Consider the following 19,773-nt stretch of genomic DNA (forward strand, 5'->3'; position numbering starts at 1 on the left):
AAAACCCACCCCAAACAAAGCAGACCTTCATTTTTCTCCAGACAGGCAATCTGCTCTATTAGCCGCCTGGGCACTGTGCAGGATTATTTGAATACAACCCAAATAAAGGCTGCAGTGCATACAGCCAGTGACATAATTAACCATTACAGTGTAAGAGGCCCCCAGCAGCCATGCATATAATCAATTAGAAACACACATTTTCAGCTTCAGTCTCTCCCCCCCCACCTCTTCTGCTGCTATGCAAATGTACTTAGGCTAAAACACTCGGATGGATTTTCCATTGCTGCTTGTCTCATACAGCAACTTGTGCCGCGGCAAAGCACACGCACGATGCCAGCGCTCGCACCAGGAGCGTTTCCCACCGGCACGCTGGGGCCAGGCTGCGAGAGGGCACCAGCAATGCCTCTCAAAACCCCTGTGCAGCCCCAGAAGCACAGCCAAGCTCTCCTACCTCGTTAGAAGCTCTCCATAATTCCTTCCCCGTAACACCTACCTCTGCCAATGGTGAAAGATGGTGAAGGTGAAGTGGAAACCCTTTTTCCTGGCCAGGATCTCAGCACGGCAGTCCCAGGCAGGACAATTGGCACTTTGCATCTTCTCAACGTGCTCCAAAACGTGGGACAGGACCTTGCCAAATCCTGCAACAGCTGTTTTTTTGCCATTTTCTTGTTGTTTTGCTTTGTTTTTTGATGTAACACCACCCAGGCCCTCTCAACATGGCCAAGGCAGCATCTCTTTGCCCTCCCTGCTTTTCACGATGTCCTGCTGATCTCTCCCCTCCCCGAGAGGGAGGGTCCTCCACCGCAGCCTCACGTGGGGCAAGTGGAGCCAGGTGGGATTTTGGAGGTTGCAGGACGTTACTCAGCTGTGCCAATCTCTGCAGGGCTGGAGCTTACTCAGCTCTGCCAACCCACGTGCTGCTGGAGCAGCCTTTCAGACCACCTTCAAAACCAGTGTGGAAGCATGAAGCCCCATGGACACCCGAGCAGGCAGGTTTCAGGATGCACCCAAGGTCGAATCTTATTAGTGAGGGGGGATTTAAGCGTTGTCAATGGCCCAGACCGGCAGCAGCTCTTTACAGCAGCTCTCCCTGGGCTGTCAGCGATGCGGCAGGGCGCGGAGAGCCCCTCTCCTCTTAGCTACGAGTGCTTCATTCCTGCAGGTGACATCCGCAGGGAACCTTTTCCCTTGTCTTTTTGATTCCAGCAGATTTCACCTGGAAGGCACTTAGGACGTTTTACACTCAAGGGCCTGGCCCTGTCAACCTGTACCACGAACCGAGAGCCTCAGGTTTGCCTCCCCTCCCCCTCCCTCGAGTCGACTCCACGCTGCATTATTCCGGCGGCAAACCCGCCCAGCGCCATGGGCAGGCGGCCCTCCAGCCCCCCCCCGGCTCTGGTCCGGCATCGGACAGCAGCTATGGACCAACTGTAATTGCACCCCAGGCTGCCAGAAGCGGTTTGGGCGCAGGAAGGGAGAGTCTGCAGCAGCCGGGAATCGCGAGGTTTGCCCGAGGAAAGGGGCGGCAGAGCAGGTAGACGCGACGCACTGGTGACACGATGCTGAAGCTGCTGTGACTTGTGTGGGAGGTGACGGATGCTCCACGCCAGCTGCCTCGGCGCTTGCTATTTTTTGTCGTTTCGTGGGCAGCACGGTCGGGGGGAAGCCTGGGGAGATGCCGGAGCGCGGAGGAGATGCGCAGCAGCCCCGGCACAACCCTGGGGAGCCCACCGCCGTCCCGCTGCCGTCCCCGTGCAGCTGCCACAGGTTGGGAACCACTCGCTAGAAAGACTTCTGACATTTTTCTGTTTCCATGAGAGGGTGTTTGCAGGACAGATATGGCACTGGATGGCAAAACTGGTGTCAGCAGTCTGGGTTTGGGATCCACAGCCGCAGCACCCATGGCTCCTGTGCAAGTGGGATGTGACCTTGGGATGGGATGCTCTGGCCGGGTCCTGTTAGGTGGCAGGAGTCAGCACACGCTTCGTACAACATCTGCTCCTTATCCCAGCAGCAACATTATTATTTTTGTAGCTTTCCAAAAAAAAAAAAAAAAAAAAAAGTAGGAAAAGAGGGAAAACTCACGGCACCAAAGAACAGCAGCCGCTCTCCCCTCTCCGGGGAGGGTTTTCACATCCCGCTTCTGCCACGGCTAAATTAAAGGAACTAACTCCTGTGGGCTGTTGGAGCTGAAGCTCCATTTGCTGTTCCTCCTGCACATCACTCCGCCTGGAGCCGCTGCTCGGGAGGAAGCACAAGGAGAGGTGCAACATTATTTTTATCTCCGCACCCACATGCTGTGCGAGAGCTTAAAAAAAAAAAAGCGCAGAGCCTTTCGCAGCCAACCTCCCCGAGAGGCTCTGACGCACGGGATAACAAAGGCGCACGTGCGAACGGAAGTTAGAGACTTTGTTTAAAATAAAATACCCTCTGTAATTATACGGGTCTAAATCGAGCTAATAAAAGCCGAGGATGTGCCAGTTCAGGCGTTTCGCCCCATCAGCTCAGCCCGTTGCATCCTTTAGGCACCGCTGCCCCAACTTGCCCGGCTCGTGCGGTCCCCACGCCGGAGGGGAGGGGGTGGGAAAGGGCATGAAGTGCCCATGTCCCACCGCTTCACTGTGTGAGCAGGCAGTGCCCTTCAACGAGAAAAGCTAGAAGAGATGCTGGTGGTAAGTTTGCTCTTGCTACTGGTGTTTTCTGCCTGCAAAAGGAGCGGCGGTGCCGGCAATACACCCCCTCTCGCAGGTCATCTCCGGGGCTGGGACCCATCAGGTTCCCCAACACAACCCCGTCGGAGCCGCCCGGGCTGGCTGGAAAACAGGCTGCTTGTAGGATGAGGGATGGCTCTGGCCACAGCAATCATCAGATTTAAAAGGTCGTGTTTTGGAAAGCAGTTTAGATGACATTAATTATTAAAGCCTCATAATGCTTGTATTAAGGGTAATAGTTTTGCATATAATTTATATAGCACTGAAATTCACTACCAATCTTTTAATGACGTTAGGGTCAATCAGGCAGAAGAATGCTAAATGACTTTAACCCAAAAGGACCGGGAACTGACCCAAGGAGTTTTGGGATGCTCTCGTTGCTGGCCTGCACTCTTTCACTCCTTCTGCCCTTGCCCTCATTGCTGGTTGCTTTTATAACCATTTCTGACGGACTTTTCCTGAAATCGCACCTAGTCGGTGTCTCAGACATGGTTACACTTGTAGGAGAAGCAAATGAATCCTGTTAAAAGCAGAGCGTTTCTGGAGGTGTCACTGAATATGTTGTAGCGTTAATGAAGTTTTATATGGACTGTTGCAGAGTGGTTTACGTGGATTCAGAAGTCTCCCTGTTATGGGCACTGAGTTTTATTAAGCGCTCTGAAGAGAGGAGCGAGATAAAGGGGGGATGGATCAAGTCCCCATGGCCGAAAGAAAAATAACACCGATGTGGATCAAACATCGGTTTGTAACCTGAGAAACAACTGGTTTGTGTCCAGGCTGCCCCCACGTACCTGCGTGTCCTGGAGCCCCACACCAGTGGCAAGTAGGGAATAAGCACAGGTTTGCTGAAAACCAGACTTGACTGGGAAAACCCAGTGGCCGAAATGCTGCTACGAACACCTGAGCGTCCCGAGCACCCCCACTCACCTGGGGCTGCGGCAGCTTTGTGACGCACACGTACGGGTGGGATGGCAGGGGTGGCCAAAAGCTAACATGAATGAGGACAAAGCCATCGGTCTTGTGGGAAGGAGGGGCATCGCAACCTCCCCCGGGCATCGCATCGCATTGCAAACCCCCCTGGGCATCGCAACCCCCCCTGGGCATCGCAACCCCCCCCGGGCATCGCATCGCATTGCAAACACCCCTGGGCATCGCAACCCCCCCTGGGCATCGCAACCCCCCCCGGGCATCGCATCGCATTGCAAAGGCCCCTGGGTATCTCAACCCCCCCGGGTATCTCAACCCTCCCTGGGCATCACATTGAAAATGCCCCTGGGCATCACAACCCCCCCTGGGCATCACAACCCCCCATGGGCATCACATTGCAAACCCCCCTGGGCATCACAACCCCCCTGGGCATCACAACCCCCCCTGGGCATCGCAACCCCCCCTGGGCATCGCATTGCATTGCAAACGCCTCTGGGCATCACAACCCCCCCTGGGCAGCTCTGGCTCGGCCCCTCTGCAGGGCAGCAGCGGTGAATTAGTTTTCATTAAACTAATGCAGGAAACACCAGTGTGTGTACACAGCCTCCCAAAACCCAGCTCCTTTCAAAAATAGTGTTATCGGGAAGTTTGCGGTAAGGGCCCCCATCGCGTCTGCTCCAACATGCGGCCACGTGGCCCAAACACTTGCCGTGCCGTTGCCGTTAGCAGCCCCTCCACCAGCCCAGCACAGGGCCACGCTGCCGCTGCCTTTGAGCAGCTGAATTTTTGCTCCCAGCTGAGCCCTCGTGCTGTGGGGAAGGGTCTGAGCCCTCCGAGGACCGGGAAACTCATTCCCAGCATGTGAATCGCAGGCTCTGCTGGGGCAGAGGGAGAGATGGGTGGGTTTTGCCAGCCTTGTTGGGTGAGAATAAGATTTAAAACACTTCTAAGCAAACTTTCACTGTGGGTTTTTTTTTTTTTTTTTCTCACACAGGTATTGCGCTTTAAATTGGTTTTGGAATTTTTCCCCTCCTTCATCTGATTGTGCAACAACATCTCCTGAGGTGGGATGTTAGGCGCTGACTCAGGGACCAGTAATGAACACTGGAAGTGGCAGCTGGTGTCTGACACCATCACCCTGGCAGCGAATGCGCCAAGTCCCTTGAGAAGGAGACAGCGTTGACTCATTTCCCATGAGATCTGCCTTATTTCATGCTCCTCCTTGGAGAAAAGCAGGAAAAAAAGACAAAAAAAAAGAAAAAAAACCCCAAACCCTTGCAGGTAACTCTGTGGGTCCAGACTTGCCACTGACTGTTCTCCTGGTCAGATCCCCATTTCTTTGGGTTTACCGTCACTTTGGGAAGGTGACAAGTGACAGATGCAGGGGAAAACACCCCTTTGAGGAACACCCATCCACCCACGTGTGGCAAGAGCTTTCCTGATTTGGGCCCCTCATTGATTTGTCTTTGCTTTACTGTGGCTCCACGGGGTTACTCGGGGTTTTTTTCGGCCAAGCACTGAAGGTTGCCCTCGCCGATGCAGGTGGGATTATAATTACCATGTGGTAATTAATGCAGTCATCATTTTAGCTACCCGAGCAGCTCTCAGAGGAGTTGGTTATATTTGCGACTCGCGTACCAGTTCTGTAAAAATGCTCTGAGATTTCTGAGTCAGAGACCCAAATCTCTAAAGAGAAGTTGGGGCTGGGAGAGGGAGGTCGTGCCTTGGGTGGCAGCCAGGAGTAATTGCTGTGATTTATCGAGTGCTGGAAGCATTCCCGACGGAGATGCTCTCGTGTACGGGATGCGGCCGGCACGGTGAGGTTCAGCCTCTCCCACAGTAGCCTTTAACTCTTCAATTTTCCCAAGGATCCACCAGCCTAATCTTGCTTGCTTAGAAGTCAAACAAAAAATGCACGCTTTGTACGAATTCCCTCCTTTCCACCCAGGAGTCCATCCCCACCCCCGGCCGGGGCAGCAGAGGGGCAGGACCACCCGCAGCCCGTTCCCCCCGAAAGCACGACCCCCTCCCCCCCGTGCCTGTTACCGATGCTCCTGCCAGGCTGGAGTGACTTTCCACCCACAGGTGCCTCCGCCAGGCTCACCTTTCCCCAGGGACAAGTCTGGAGGGCATTTAGAGACTCTAAACGAGTCTAACGAGCTCCGTCCCACCCAAAAAGCCAACGATCCTGCGAACGGCTGCGGTAGTGCCGGTGGTTCGGGTGAGCCACAGCCGGAGAGGGCGATGTGTCCCCTCGCTTCACCGGCGATGGGAGCAGAGGTGAGCTATGAAGGGGTGGGTTTGTTTTTTTTTTCCTTATAGAATCATAGAATTGTTTTGGTTGGAAAAGACCTTGAAGATCATCGAGTCCAGCGGCTGACCCAGCACCGCCAAGCTTCCACTGACCCGTGTCCCTCAGCACCACGTCTATGCGTCCTTTAAAAACCTCCGGGGACGGCGACTCAACCACGTCCCCAGGCAGCCTCTGCCAGGGCTTGGCAACACTTTCGGCCAAGAAACTTTTCCCAATATCCAATCTAAACCTCCCCCGGCACAACTTGAGGCCGTTTCCTCTTGTCCTACCGCCCGTTCCTTGGGAGAAGAGACCGACCCCCCCCCCCGGCTACCCCCTCCTTTCAGGTAGTCGGAGCGAGCGATAAGCTCTGCCCTCAGCCTCAGTGTGACTGCTCAGGAGGAGGGTACACCCTCCCACCCGAGTCTCACATCAAGATTCGAATCAGACCCTCCGACCTGAGACCTCCCTTCGCTCCTGGGGCCGTTTTTCCCTGCGGCATCCACAGCTGGAGCGGCCGAGAGCCGCCGAGCCCAGCGGGCAGGTCAGCGGGGCCCCCCCGGCTCACCTCTCAGCACGCAGAAATCCTCTTACAGACATATCTTTTTCCCGGTTAAGCCGCTTATTTCTCTTGGTTTATTAACAGGAATTAATAAAGGGCCCAGGTTAAAATTCTGTGTATGAATGGAGAATGAGGGTCCGGATGCAGGAGACCTCTGCGGCGGATGATGCCGCGATCTGCGCAGCTGCCGGGCTGGGGCAGCCACGTCCCGGCGCTAACCTCCGCGGGCTGAATTTCGAAACGGGATTTCATGAAGGCAGACCAAACCCTCACAAAAGTAACGATCAGTATTTTTATTCATACGCACTTGCTTTGAAACTACAATTAATATTTAACAAAAGCATTTCATGCAAACAAAGATTGGAGATATTGCGAATTAAGAAAAAAAAGATGCTGTAATTTATACATCCGTCTCGCCCGCTATACTTCCAATGATTTTTTTTTTTTTTTTTTTTAAAATGAACGGCCTCTCCAAATGTTCTGGTAGCATCTGACAGATAAATGATAAGAAAATAAATAACGTTCTCCTCTTCATAAATACAAAAATTTGGGTCTTAAAATAATATTAAAAAATATGAATGAGTTCAAGGTGGGATTACTCCTTGTTTAAAAAAAGATAACATTAAAATAACATGCAGTCATTTTAAAAGTTTCTGGTGTGCTCTGTATTGTTGTGCAAAATCATACGTGTGTTGGGAATTGCACATTTTTAAAAGAGGCAACGAGCTTCATTTCATCGACATTATTTTTCTTACATTCATTCTAATAGCACACGAACGAATAAATGAAAGGCTTTGTGGGGAACGAGCCACCGATTAAATTTGTATTATCACCGCGAGAACATTTTTTTCTGCCCCGAGTCAGCAAGGCATCCGAGCGTGCAAACTCTACCGGCTTCTCCGGGCTGCGAAGCTGCGCCGCTCAAAGGTATTCCCGATGTCCGCCCTCTGCTGAACAGCAGCGGCACCGAGCACGGACTTTATATTTTTGGTGACCTGGGGCTTCGAGGCTTAGCGCTGCCAGGTGCCGCATAGCGCAGCCGTGGCTCCCAGGAAGCAGTAAGCGCGCGGCGAGCTGCGAGCAGGCAGCGGTTCCCCGGGATGCCCCGGAAGGCCGAGAGAGGAGCACGGGAACCTCAGGAAGGACGGAGCCACCGGCAGTACTGCCCCTCGGGGTTCCAACAGGAGGAAAATAAGCACAACTCCAATAGTTCTTGGGAAAAGGTTTATAAAGATCAGAAACGTAATTTTGCTTTTTATTGACATGTTCCCGTCACCAGCTTACGGTTATAAAACGAATGTAAGATCAGCTGTAGACTTTCCACTGTATCCCGTAGCGAGAAATGAGCTTCAAGGGCAGCAGGCTGGAGCCAGTTAGCAGCGCTCTCGCTACTCTTCCTGCACGTCCCTGTTTAAAATTATTATCAGACCGCTGCTTTCTAGTCTTTTTTTTTTTGGTCAACTGACATCAGCGGGAGAAAAATCACAGCTTCTAGGGCAGTTTTCTTTTAAATTTGAACTGTGGCGTCACACACACAAGGAAGAGAAAAGCATGAAGATGCACAACACAGGAATACATTAAAATATCAACGGAATAGACCTGTCGTGGACGGACCGGCTGCATAAAGAGTATCGCTTCTTCAACAGGAGTCAGTATAAACACTACTAGAAAACAGCTGTGCTGACTTTATTTACCCACAGGGAATCCCACCCTACAATAATCAGTTCCGCTGAGACTCCCATTTACATGGAATTTTTAAATTGCACATAGAAATCTCAGTAACTGGAAAAGAGGTTAAGCGCAGCTGACCTACGCAATCAGCGAGCATCGCTCCCCACCGCCCCCTGACTCCAGTTAACAAAAGCTGGACTCCAGATTCTGTACGAAACGTATCAGATCTGATTTTATTTCTCTTTAAACGGTTTCAGCAGAGTTACTAAAGTTCTATAAAAAAGTAGAAATAGCATGGTATATCCAGCAATACCATGTGCATCAAATAACCTGATTTAATATTAAAAATCATAATACTACTTACACAACTCTTTTCAGGTTAAAAGTGTATTAGAAACATTACCTAAGAAGTCCTCACACCTCCCTGTGAGATAAGTGTTATTATTCCCATTTTACAGATGAGGTAACTGAGGCAGAGAGGTTAATAACTTGCCCTCTCTCTCAAGGTTTTCCTAGGAACAGGAGGGCTGTAGTGCACGATGATTATTCATTATAAGGCTATTTAATTACCAACCGTTACTGGCACGGATACTGGTTGGTATGAAATCATACATGTTTATGGAGTTAATTCTCGTTTCATTCTTCAAGCGAACTATTTCAGATCCCATCTAAGAGTGCAGAGCTGAGGAAAAAAGTGCTTTAGCTGTCTGCCTACTTTTGTACTACGTGGCAGCTCGGCGCTACCCACCGAACAGCGCACAGGTATCGGCGCATCGCCTAGAGCCGACACTCACGTTAGCAAAGAGACACAACCTATGTACAACAGTTTACGACTAAAAGAACTGAAAATCACATTAAATGTTTCCAGAGGTTTCGTGGCAGGTCCGAAAGCCCACTGTAAACCCCATACTGTAGATACGCTCTCCAGCCATATCAAAGCTTTATTATTGGATAATTATTTCCAGTGATGTGTTTTGCTTAACAAGGAGGATCTTCCCCCTCTGCTACCGCCATGTGTCTCCCATGGCATTTACCTGGGACTGCATCTGCATGCACCAACTGAGAAAACAGAGTCTGCAAGTGGTACCACTCACTCCCGGCCCTCGGACACGTCATCGTTCCGGCTAGAAGACAAGTTCCTCTCTCACTTGACCTTATTAATTTGACAGGAGCCCAGCAATATCCACTTGAATTCACCCCAAAAGACAGGCTGGATTTCAAAGGCCAACAGCATTTAGATATGATGAGTTTCTTTTAACCTAACAGCTGATTTCCAGAAGAACTTTCTTCAGCTTGTAAAAGGAAATTCAATTTTATTTCTGGAAAGACTTGAAGGATCAGAAAACTACATTGCATTTCTCTTCTAAATTGGATTAAGGGGGAGTATTTTATTATGGGAATGTGCTCTCTCCTTCTCAAGTATGTGCAGTCCTTGCTAAGAGCAGCGAGACTGGCTGGTGGGCGACGTGGCTGGACACCCACCACCCTGCTGGAGTGACTCAACGGGGTTAAGAACACCCAGATGCCCGAATAATGAAGGGATTTGCCCAAGAGCCAGTTAAGTCCCATTGAATCCCTGAAACGGCGTGGACGTTTTACATGCAGACCTGTGCCTCCCCCGGTGGGAACGGGGCTGCTCCGGAGCCCCCGGGGACTCCAGCGCACACGGGATGGAAACACGGCTCCCAAAACTTCCACCCCAGCTTCAGTGTGTTACAGTTTTCCACTTGAGTTTTAGAAATCTTTGTGGTAACGCGGGTGTTCGGATTACGGTTGCTACTGAGCACAAGTGAAAGAAAAGCAGCTCTAGTGCCTCTCCCGCTGTTCATACGTGCTCTCCAGAAAACCACATCTTGTGAAAAATATTATATAGACAACATCTGCATTGAAAAAGATAGGAAAATGCTTGCTGGATGCCTAAGGTTTTCCTTGCCACTATAACCTTCTGGATGATAAGCCACCCGGAGTTGTCATTAAAGGGCTGGGCCAAGCGTGAGCGTTCACGCGCGAGTGCATCAGGCAGAGCAACACAACTGTTCGCTCCCTGCTTGACACAACCCGGTCTCGTTCCTGCAGGATCCATGAGTTCACAGCAGCTTTCCGTAAGCGTTACAGACACCGACAGAAGACGACACGAGATGTCGCAAGCCCGGGGACTTGAGGTAACAACGCTAAAGAGGAATTTCTGCTTCTACATCGGAAAAAACTGGGGAACAAATGCAAGTGCCCAAGAAACTGGTGATGAGAAGCAGCCAGAAAATGAGCAGCTCTGTCCAGATGTCGGAGCAGCTCTTTAATGCCGCGTTCCGGCGTGAGCAGCACCGGCCGTCACAGCCGTGCCAGTGACAACCACCCGCAACGGGACTTCCCTGCACAATCCGTATTTCATCAGGAAAACCAGAACCGTTTGGGAATCTCTACCCGCGGGATCTCCTGCCTGTTTCTGCCTTGGTTGAGTTCTGCCCCTGTCCTGCTTTTCTTCCTGCAAAAACCCGGGCGCTGGTACTTCTCCCTGCGTTTTCCTTTTTCCTCTTTTTTTTGTTTTTTTTTACTTCACATTCTTAAAACACACGTAATGCCGCCTCTCAGCAGATTCACTTACTCGAGAGTCCCTTGTTTACTAAAAATCCGAGCCTCAGTAATCCGTTGAATCTATTATCTTCTACAGCACGATACCTAGATTTTCCTGAACTATGGCCGGCTAAGAATATTCAGAAAAACATAAACAGTCGTGAACGCTGCGCTAGTCCACATGCTTTATGGTGAATACCACGATTTGTAAAGTATATAATACACAAACACGAAAATGAACTCCCAGACTTGGCTCGTAACGTATTTGACACAGAATGGTTTAAAAACCTTTCCTCCTAAAACGTTTTAAAAATTTTGAGTTCTGTTGATTTAGGCCACAGTCTGAGCTCCTGTTAGTTGGCCGATGGCCCTGGTTAGCCGCGTGTTTCCCTCCGAAGGCTGCGGTTTGCCCGCCCTTACCCGCGGAGATGCTCCCTGCTCAGAGCTGGGGCTGCGAAAGGACTACGACCGGGCAAAAGTCAAACTTCTGGAGCGTCACAGATCTGCGTCCTGGGCACCAAAAACGTGGCTGCTGAGGGCACCACGGGCGCAGAAGCACGACACGGTTGCCGTTCGCATCCAACCGTGTTTCACTCAAAAACTGTCCCGCTCCGCCACGGGTCACCCCCGTAAGTCCAACCCGTCCTCTCGGCCACCCATCTGCAGGACTGGATCGTTCCGTCAGAATCTTTGGCACAGGTTCCACGGTTTATTGTCATAAAAGATGATTAGAAAGTAGGTTCCCCTCCCACCCCTACCCCCAGTTACATATTCTAGTATAAATTTAAGTCTTTTCTGGCAAATATCTTATGTTTTGAATATGTTTACATGCTGGAAAAATCGTAATCAGTCTGCATGCAGCAACAGAGACATCATGCTTCTGGCATCGTCATGCACATCTGACAGACAAAAAGTGCCTATGGCTGCTAACATTAACGAGGCAGAAGGGAAAAAAAAAAAAAGGAAAATGCACCGACTACTATTTTACATGCTGTAACAAAACCAATATATGCACAAAAAATATTTACTGATATTTGAATTCTCATCTTCTGGTAAGTCGTAAAAGGAAATATCAAAATTTTTTATCTAAGTGACAGGAGAGGAGAAGATTGCATTAATTACAGTGTTCACCGTTGCAAATAAAGTCTATTTCCTTCTCTGTAAGTAATAAGCAGACGTGAAATGAAAGCCTAATTGAACCTCGTATAAAACCTGCAGGTAGCAATTTTTGTTTAAAAGTAGGTCTACTTTTAAAAAAAGAGATTATACCCTAAGCCATCAACAATACCCAAAACCTAAAGTAAAAACCAAAACAAGAGCAAGAAAACATTTAGCTAAATCTAAAGGATGTCATTCAGAACAAGAACTTTCACAAGTAAAGCACAATTTGTTTTATAAAATTTTCATAATACTCTTTATGCTTGATACGATTATGTCAATAATATAGATCTGCTTATTATTAACCCTTATTATTAAGAGTTATTACTAAACATGCAAAATTCATTGCATGAAGCATATGTAAAATGTATTAAATTCCATTCTAACAATAAAACAAGTTTTAGGTGCTTCTGCTTTCAGGCTTGATTATTCTACAGCCCCAAGTTTTCTGAATTAAAACTGACTATTTTAAGACTAAATCTCACTTGATTTTCATGAGTTATTCTGGAGGAATCAGGAAGTCACTTGGGGCTGCATTTTTTGTTAATTTCTTATATATAACGCTTTCGTAGATTTACTGCCCTATACTGCAGACTATAAATAAACACACGTAAATAAGATTTAAGGGATTACAGTTTTGGTTTACATTCCAGGTTAACAAATTTCATAGTAAAATATTGGTATTAGAACCGGTTAACAGTAAACTTGAGGAGTGGTGAAAATTAAATTAACTGAACAAACAATGGCACCCTGGATCACAGAATAATCTCATGGAGATTAAAATTCACAAAGATATTATTAAAATTATTACTATTATTATTATTTTTATTAAAGACAAAAATTTCACCCTTGAGTTTATCACATGCTACTTAGCAAAGATCCTAGAGATCTGGCCACCGCTGAAGTGTTTAAGCTTGGTGTTGCTAACAGGACCGGTTCACGAAGCCTCAGGGTCAAATTGGGATTTGATCCACCCCCCCACCCCCCCTCCCAACTCCTTTCTGTCCTATTTTCAAAACAACTACTTTCAACGATTTTTTTGCAATGCCTCTCCTCCCCGGTGCCGCCGCCGTTTCGGTCTCTTGCGCCGCGCATCTCCCCGACGTCACTGGGCAGAGCGGGGAGGAGCGGTCCCTCGGCACAGCGCTCCCCGCAGCCGCACCCAAGGACTAAATAGTACAGCTCGGCGGTTTGCTTGTTTGTTTTTTTTTTTGTCAGACTGCCTGTTAAGATTATTTCTAACACAGCAGAATGGCAACGGGAGCAAAAGGACAGTGGGGAGTTACAAAAATATGTAACGTACCAAAAAATGGGTAAGTTTAGACAAGTCAGTGGTGACTTCTAGTAGAATAAGTGGGCACCGTACACTGATTTATCTCCCATTAAGACAACATCGCTCTTGCAAAGCCAAAATCCTGAATCAGTGGCCTTTCCCCCACCTTACACTTTCTAACCCTACAATTTCCAGGCCCAAATGGAATCAACAAGGCAAAAGCCTAAAAATTGTAGGGTTAAGGACCGTTCCCCACCGCGGGATTTGTTCCTGTTCTGCTGTTTCATGCTACATTTTGTAAAAGGGGGTGCACGAACTGGGGGTTGACGTAAGAGAACCCTTCAAAATCTGTTTGGTCTATGTTAGCAATGACCAGCTGATCCGGAGGTGTTAACACTGGCTGTCCTCGTGTAAAGAATTTATCGAAGTTTTCGGCACCCTTGCCACACTGCAAGAAAAAAAGAAGAAGAGAAAAAAGGCTGAAAAAAATCAGCAGTACATTGGCAGTTTCAGCTTTTTGCAGATTTTTCAGGATACATGCAAGGCTTTCCCTCATTTCTTACGACTACTTAAGAGAAAATTTTTGTTTGCTATTTTAACAATAACCCCCAGGCAAACAGAGGAGTTTTAACAGATGAATTCCGATGAAAAACAGAGTCAGAAAAGTTCCCATCCAGCAGCATGAGGTGACAAGGTGAAGAGGCTTAAATATTCAGAATTACTGGGATAAAAAAGGAAGAAGAAAATATTTTTATGGACATGTATTGGCAAGAGATACTTTATCTGTGAAGTCATTTCATTCTTCTTAAAACCTTTACGATGCAAAACTGATTTTTTCTCTTAGTCTCTGTTTCCTTCATGATCTGCAGAAATCTTAATGAAATTCACTTCTATGCTTTGATTCTCCACTGTACAGCCTATAAACTCTCGTGAATTCATAAATGCCAGCAGAGCTCCAGTCCCGGGGACTGCAGGAGGGCGCTGGGGCAGGGAGCGCCCCCCGGGAACAGGTCCTCATTACAAAACGCGTTATCACGTATTTTCTTCTGAACTAATGCAACACGAATAAATCTGTGCGTTTAAGGAGAAACCACCCGACGAAGGGCCCGTTAAGGGAATTTGAGGGTGAGGTGTTTGGCTGTCTTGGAAACAGCTCAGTCGCAGTTTCCAATCTTCTTGCAAAGCGCCCGGCACGTCCGGCACTGGGACACACCACCCGATCTGAGCTGCAAAGAACTTCTGCTGCCTCGGGCACAAGTTGGTTTGTATTTCAGATTTCAAACGCATGCTCAGACACTGGACCGCGGCGCTCCCAGGAGGACGCTTGTTCAGTCTTGGAAGAACACAAGCAGAGGGACACTTTGATGGGTTAAAGGCTAACGGTAGTCTGCTTTTTCCACCCAGGGTTCAGCGTGCACCACAGACCCTGGTGCCCCCTGAAGCCAACGCATTTTGGTGCAGAACCTCTGGAGAACAAGAACAGAGCGGCACTTTGACAAGGGGAGAACTCTCCATCGTTGGGATGGAAGTTGATGTATCCCCAAATTACAGTCAAATTTATTTAGAAGCAGCACAGTCAACTCAGAGCAGCAACAAAAGGGCTGTTTATACAGGGAAGACTTTTTGCTAAAAAGATGTTCTACAGATTTAATAGAATCATAGAATCATTATGGCTGGAAAAGACCTTTAAGATCATCAAGTCCAACCGTTGTCTAACTCTACCAGCCCCACTTCTAAACCATGTCCCTGAGCAATCCCTATGCATCATTCTTCTGTATCTGTTTTTCTTCTCTTCTTTTTTTTTTTTTTTTTCTTTTTCCCCAGGAAGTGGAAGGCAGTAAAGAAAAGCTGTATATTGAAACCAAAGTTCTCTGCCTTCATTAAGCTTCTCACTACTGCTTATACTAGTAGAGGCTGAGAAATAACTCATGCGAAATTGGGGTATTTTTTGGGTGTGAATGTAATCATTTATCAATAAATTTTCATCTTCAATTACAAATTTGTCTCCACATTAAAGAGGAGCACTGCCATCAGGTGTGTTAATGCAGTGTTAAAGCAGAACTGAAAATACGGGACTCCTGGAACTCCTAAACTTACAAATACAACTAAAATGTCTTTTTTGCCAAATAATCAGTCCAAGTCTATAGCCTGCGAAATGTCAATCTGGAAGGGAACACATTATTTAAACCGACGAACTGCTGACCCAAAATCTGCTGCTCCGTGTTGGAGTGAGAACTGTGCTTGTGTGAAAAAGTAGCAGGATTATTCCTGCAGCAACGCGCTTCCTAGAGAAGATGCGCCTAGAAAGGCTTTCTGAAAAAAAAACCCACCCCAAACAAAGCCTATAAATACTCCCTATCTTCAAACAGATTAAGGGTCACGTGTTTTGTGCTTTCTAGAATCCATATAAATGGAATCAGCAATCACAATAAACGAGTTATACACAGGGTATGTAAATGCCAGACTTGCATTTTAAATTATTTTCGTCTGGGAAAGCTGGGCTCCACGTGAACGCACCTTGGTGTATTTTAATAGCAGCCTGTATAAACAAACCAGGTCACGATAACCCCGGAGATGGAGCAGAGCTGCTCTAAACATGAGCCAGGATCTGCCACGAAACGTGCTGTGACGGAACCAGAGCACGCTCCAAACTTTCGGCACCTTCATGCCGGTATCGCTTTCAACTTCAAGGAGAGTCTACGCACTCAGTTCCTGAGCTTATCAAACTTACGGATGTGAAGGTAGATTTGCTTTACGATCAGCTTTAAATTTGCCTCAAGCAGCTTGTAATGAGAATCTTCCATAAAACACGCTTTAAAGAGGTGCAGGTCCCCTTGGGATGGAGAGCCCTGGGGACCGGCCGGGCAGGGGGGAACACACCACCCGGGCTCTTATAAATAAGAGCCGCCCTTCCCTCCTGCAAAACCCACTCCGGGCGGAAAGGGCATTTCCCCCAGCACGAGACACTCTTCTCGGCACGCAACTCCCCTCCTGGTGATGTGAAAAAATCATTTGTATGCAAAAAGAGAGGAATATACTCTGCCACCGGGGTAGCGGCCTCCCGCTCTTCATTAGTCTGTGCTACCACACTACCGTGTCTGTACGGGTAAAGAAATCAGGGTACAGACCAGTGCCCCCACACCTGCAGTGCCGCAGCCAGCTAAGCGTCTCAGCTGAAACAAAACAGCGTTAGAGAAGAAAGATTCAATGTCAGGACATAATGATTTACAGCCGTTCCTGAAAGCTTGTATTCTTGTGTGCAAATACTTTTCTTTGCCCGTCGATAGAGCGCCGTACATGCTGACGGAAATTCGGTACCAACGAGTACAGCTCTTCAAATTGTATTATGCAAACAGGTTCTCACAGTAAGGACATCTCTCACTTGTTTGGATTTCTAAAATATTCCTACAGATACATGTGTGCAAACCAGTAACAAACATTAAAAATAAATCGGGGATTATTCTCGCAAACTCAGCAGATGTCACTCCAGGATGGGGAATACAACTCCCCCACCCCACTGTGTCACCCACCACAGAGGAAATTCACCCCAGTAATTCAGATACCTTTAATCATTGACTTTGGATGCTGTTCGGAGGAGACAGTTGGGAACAGCATTTATTACAGGTCTCAAGCGGCTGATGGGCAGGTGCCAGTTTTTCCCTGTTTTCAGCATCTCACGCAGCGCGTGACCGCCCAGCCAGGACTCAAACCATCGAGAGAGTTTTTTACAAGGAACAAAGTACACTGGGTTATGCTACAGGGTGCCAAAACACGAGCAGATTTACAGACTGGCCTGCCATAATCAAATTGCCTTATTTTAGAAGCGTCGCGGATCTGCAGCACCATCCAGCCAGCATTAATCTCCCCCCACGGGAAGGCAGGACTGCAGACACATTTAGCGAGGGAAGTACTTGGCATCTCACTCACCACTTTAGGTTTGAAAGGTGGCTGGATCTCTCTGTTTTCCAGTTTCTCCCAGTCAATTCTCCTGAAGAAAGCGTGTTCCCTGATGTCTCTTTCACCTTCAAGGCCACAGCCAAGGCGTTTTGCGGGATGTTTAGTCATTAGCTGTTTGGAAGCAAACACCAAATGATTAGATTTAACGCTGGAATGAAAGTGAGACAGTTTCCCCGGATAGCGATGCTCTTGCTGCTCTCCCGAAGAGGCAAGGTGCTAATAAAATTGTTTTGAAAAGCTAAAATTCATTTTTTGATGATGAGTTTTCTTGTTTGATTACCGGAGACAGCACATCAGCAGCAAAATTAAGGGCTGCACTCGAGAACTTCTTCCCATTCGGCAGAGGCTGCTGCCGGGGCTGCGGGTGGGCAGGCGGTGCCCGGGGCACACTGCCATGGGATCAGCGCACAACCCACTCCTGAGTTCGCCTTTGGTCGTTGAGTTCAGTCGTATAAATCTCCAGAACGGCTTCTGCCCTACCTCAACAATCAATTCAACTTAATAAATTCCAATATACTAAAGCCGTATGAAGTACAACCCCCCCTCTTTCCTTTTCCCGGGCTTGTTCAAGACATCTCATTACAGAGCCTACAATTTCTTGGCACCCAGTTGACAATACCTAATCCGCGTTTCCTCCCTTGCATCCTTAATGCCTTCTTGGTCAATACTATATCCAGCTGCATAGATTAAGCAGACTCGGGAAAAAAAAAACACCGAAACCCACCAGCATTGCCTGCTTGGAAACAGTGATAAGCTTCCTAATTAACAAGCTCTTCAAAATCTTTTCAATTGATATGTGCATTAGGGACTGAGCGACGCAGCCTTCAACTCTCGCTTCCAGTATTGTGGGGACCTCCTAAAGCTCTTCTACAAATTATATATGATTAATATACCGCTGGGAGTGATACCTCAACACATCTTTTTAGAACCTCAGCTGTACCGCTTTACTCTCCCTCCAAATGTTCAGCTGATCGCACTCCAAGTTTGAACCTAAAATAAAAGCGACTGTAAGCAGACTTTGGGAAGTTGGCTGTGCGCTGGGACAGGAACCACATCCCGCGTCAGGCTTAACAGCAACGTGCCCATTTTTGTTACCTTTTCTAAACCCCTCGCTTTAACAGCAGAGGATAGAAGAAAACGTGAATGATTGTAGCAGTCTTAACTCTGTTCCGAAGTTACTGCGTTTAACCAAAGCCCACGATCTCCGAGCCAGTGGCACACATGTCAAGCAGACAACTCAATTTCAAGAGCACAGCGGGCACGTTCGTCTTGCCCGACGGCGCACAGTCCCGGGATTGCTGAGCTACTGCTGACTGCCAGGTTCAGAAGCTTTTGCACATTGACTTCTTAGCTCAGGCATAACGCTCACTGCAATTTGGGATTAATTTGTTAGTTTAATACAGGTGATGAACGTGTTATTATGACAGAGACCTGACCTTACACCCAGCGGCGCAATGCAGTTTTAGCTTTCTGCCCTCCCTCTGCATAAGCACCTACCAGAACGGCACAAGCAGGAGAGCTGAAAACACGGTAATTAGCTCGAGTTCAAACTGGGCTGTTTGAATATATGATTTTCACGACAAGGCATCAATCTACATGTACTTTACAAAATGATATCACATTTTGTTTTTGTTGGCCAGCATATCTACACCGGGCTAGGCTCCAAAATTAGAGTGGTCCTTCCTTCTACTTGGTCGTTCTAAACAGCTTTTCCCTTTTCTTGATGATTTTTCTTTAAGGAATTAACATCCAGCTCATGTCCAATACTTCATAAATGCTTGCAAAGGAGAGGAAGAAAGTAAATACCGAATTAACTGACACTAAGTGCAGTGATATTTTATCAGTATAAGTAAGACATCAAATAACGCCATATAGACGGTGGTTGGGAAAAGCTGCAGACTGACAGTACTCTCGGGAATCACGCAGAGCCAAAGGAAAGTCAAATGAATTCTTTTTTCCTGAGCTAATCCCCTGAAGTCAAATCTATTCTTTTCCGAAAAAAAAAAAAAATTAACTTGGAATCTAAGATAAGTTTTAGGCCACACAGGTTACCACTGGGTCAGGATTTCCCCACAGTTTCCTTGCATTTACACTAAGGATTTTCACATAAGCTTATCTTTACCTACATTTAAAAATGAATCGCATTAACTCTTTTGCTCTGCTGCCGTCATTAGGAACACCGGGCTGAGGACTCGCTGGAGCGTCTGGTATCCATCCAAGCTGAGAAATCTCACCCTACAAAAGTGGGGTTGTGCTGCCGAGGGCTTCGAGGAGGTACGGTGGGTGGAGACGCTTCACACCATCGTCCCGTTTATAAATTCTGCTTTGGATTTGTCAGCTACTGATTGTGACATTGGTTCTTACCATAACCCAAGCAGGCATAGCGGGAAGAGCTGAACACTTACGAGTGACGCCAGGCGATAAGCACTTCAGGACAACAGAGCTTAGCACAGCCTGCCAGAAGCTGCACTTAAAAATACTACAGGGCCATACCAAAGCCAGACAAATGTAGTTATTCACAAGGATTGCCAAAAAAGAACTTAATGATAAAGAAGTATGTATCTCACCCCCTTGCAGATGGAGACAGCTTCTTTGGACAGTGATTTTGGATAGGAAACATTATGCTCCATTATGGACTGGAAAAGTTCAT

At 47.7% G+C, this 19,773-nt stretch overlaps 1 protein-coding gene across 1 annotated transcript; it reads right to left on the reverse strand.

Moving 5' to 3' along the window:
* Positions 1-12,893: 12,893 nt before the first annotated feature.
* On the reverse strand, positions 12,894-19,772 carry PRKCA (protein kinase C alpha). The gene is made up of 3 exons (XM_082492249.1): positions 19,691-19,772; positions 17,094-17,234; positions 12,894-13,614 (listed from the first exon to the last, which is right to left on the reverse strand). Exons 1-3 carry the CDS (start codon positions 19,751-19,753, stop codon positions 13,450-13,452), a joined length of 369 nt encoding a protein of 122 aa, XP_082348375.1. The 5' UTR covers positions 19,754-19,772; the 3' UTR covers positions 12,894-13,449.
* Between the last annotated feature and the right edge of the window lies 1 nt (position 19,773).

The sequence above is a fragment of the Vanellus vanellus genome, assembly GCF_965231255.1.
Source record: "Vanellus vanellus genome assembly, chromosome: 17".
Lineage (NCBI taxonomy): Eukaryota > Metazoa > Chordata > Aves > Charadriiformes > Charadriidae > Vanellus > Vanellus vanellus.

What these genes read in the sequence shown, in the direction of transcription:
- PRKCA (XM_082492249.1), bottom strand. Translation starts at nt 19,753, where the DNA reads ATGGAGCATAATGTTTCCTATCCAAAATCACTGTCCAAAGAAGCTGTC. An exon ending in CTGTCTCCATCTGCAAGGGG is followed by an intron (nt 17,235 to 19,690) that starts GTGAGATACATA and finishes GCTTCCAAACAG; the next exon opens with CTAATGACTAAACATCCCGC. An exon ending in CACCTTTCAAACCTAAAGTG is followed by an intron (nt 13,615 to 17,093) that starts GTGAGTGAGATG and finishes TTTTTCTTGCAG; the next exon opens with TGTGGCAAGGGTGCCGAAAA.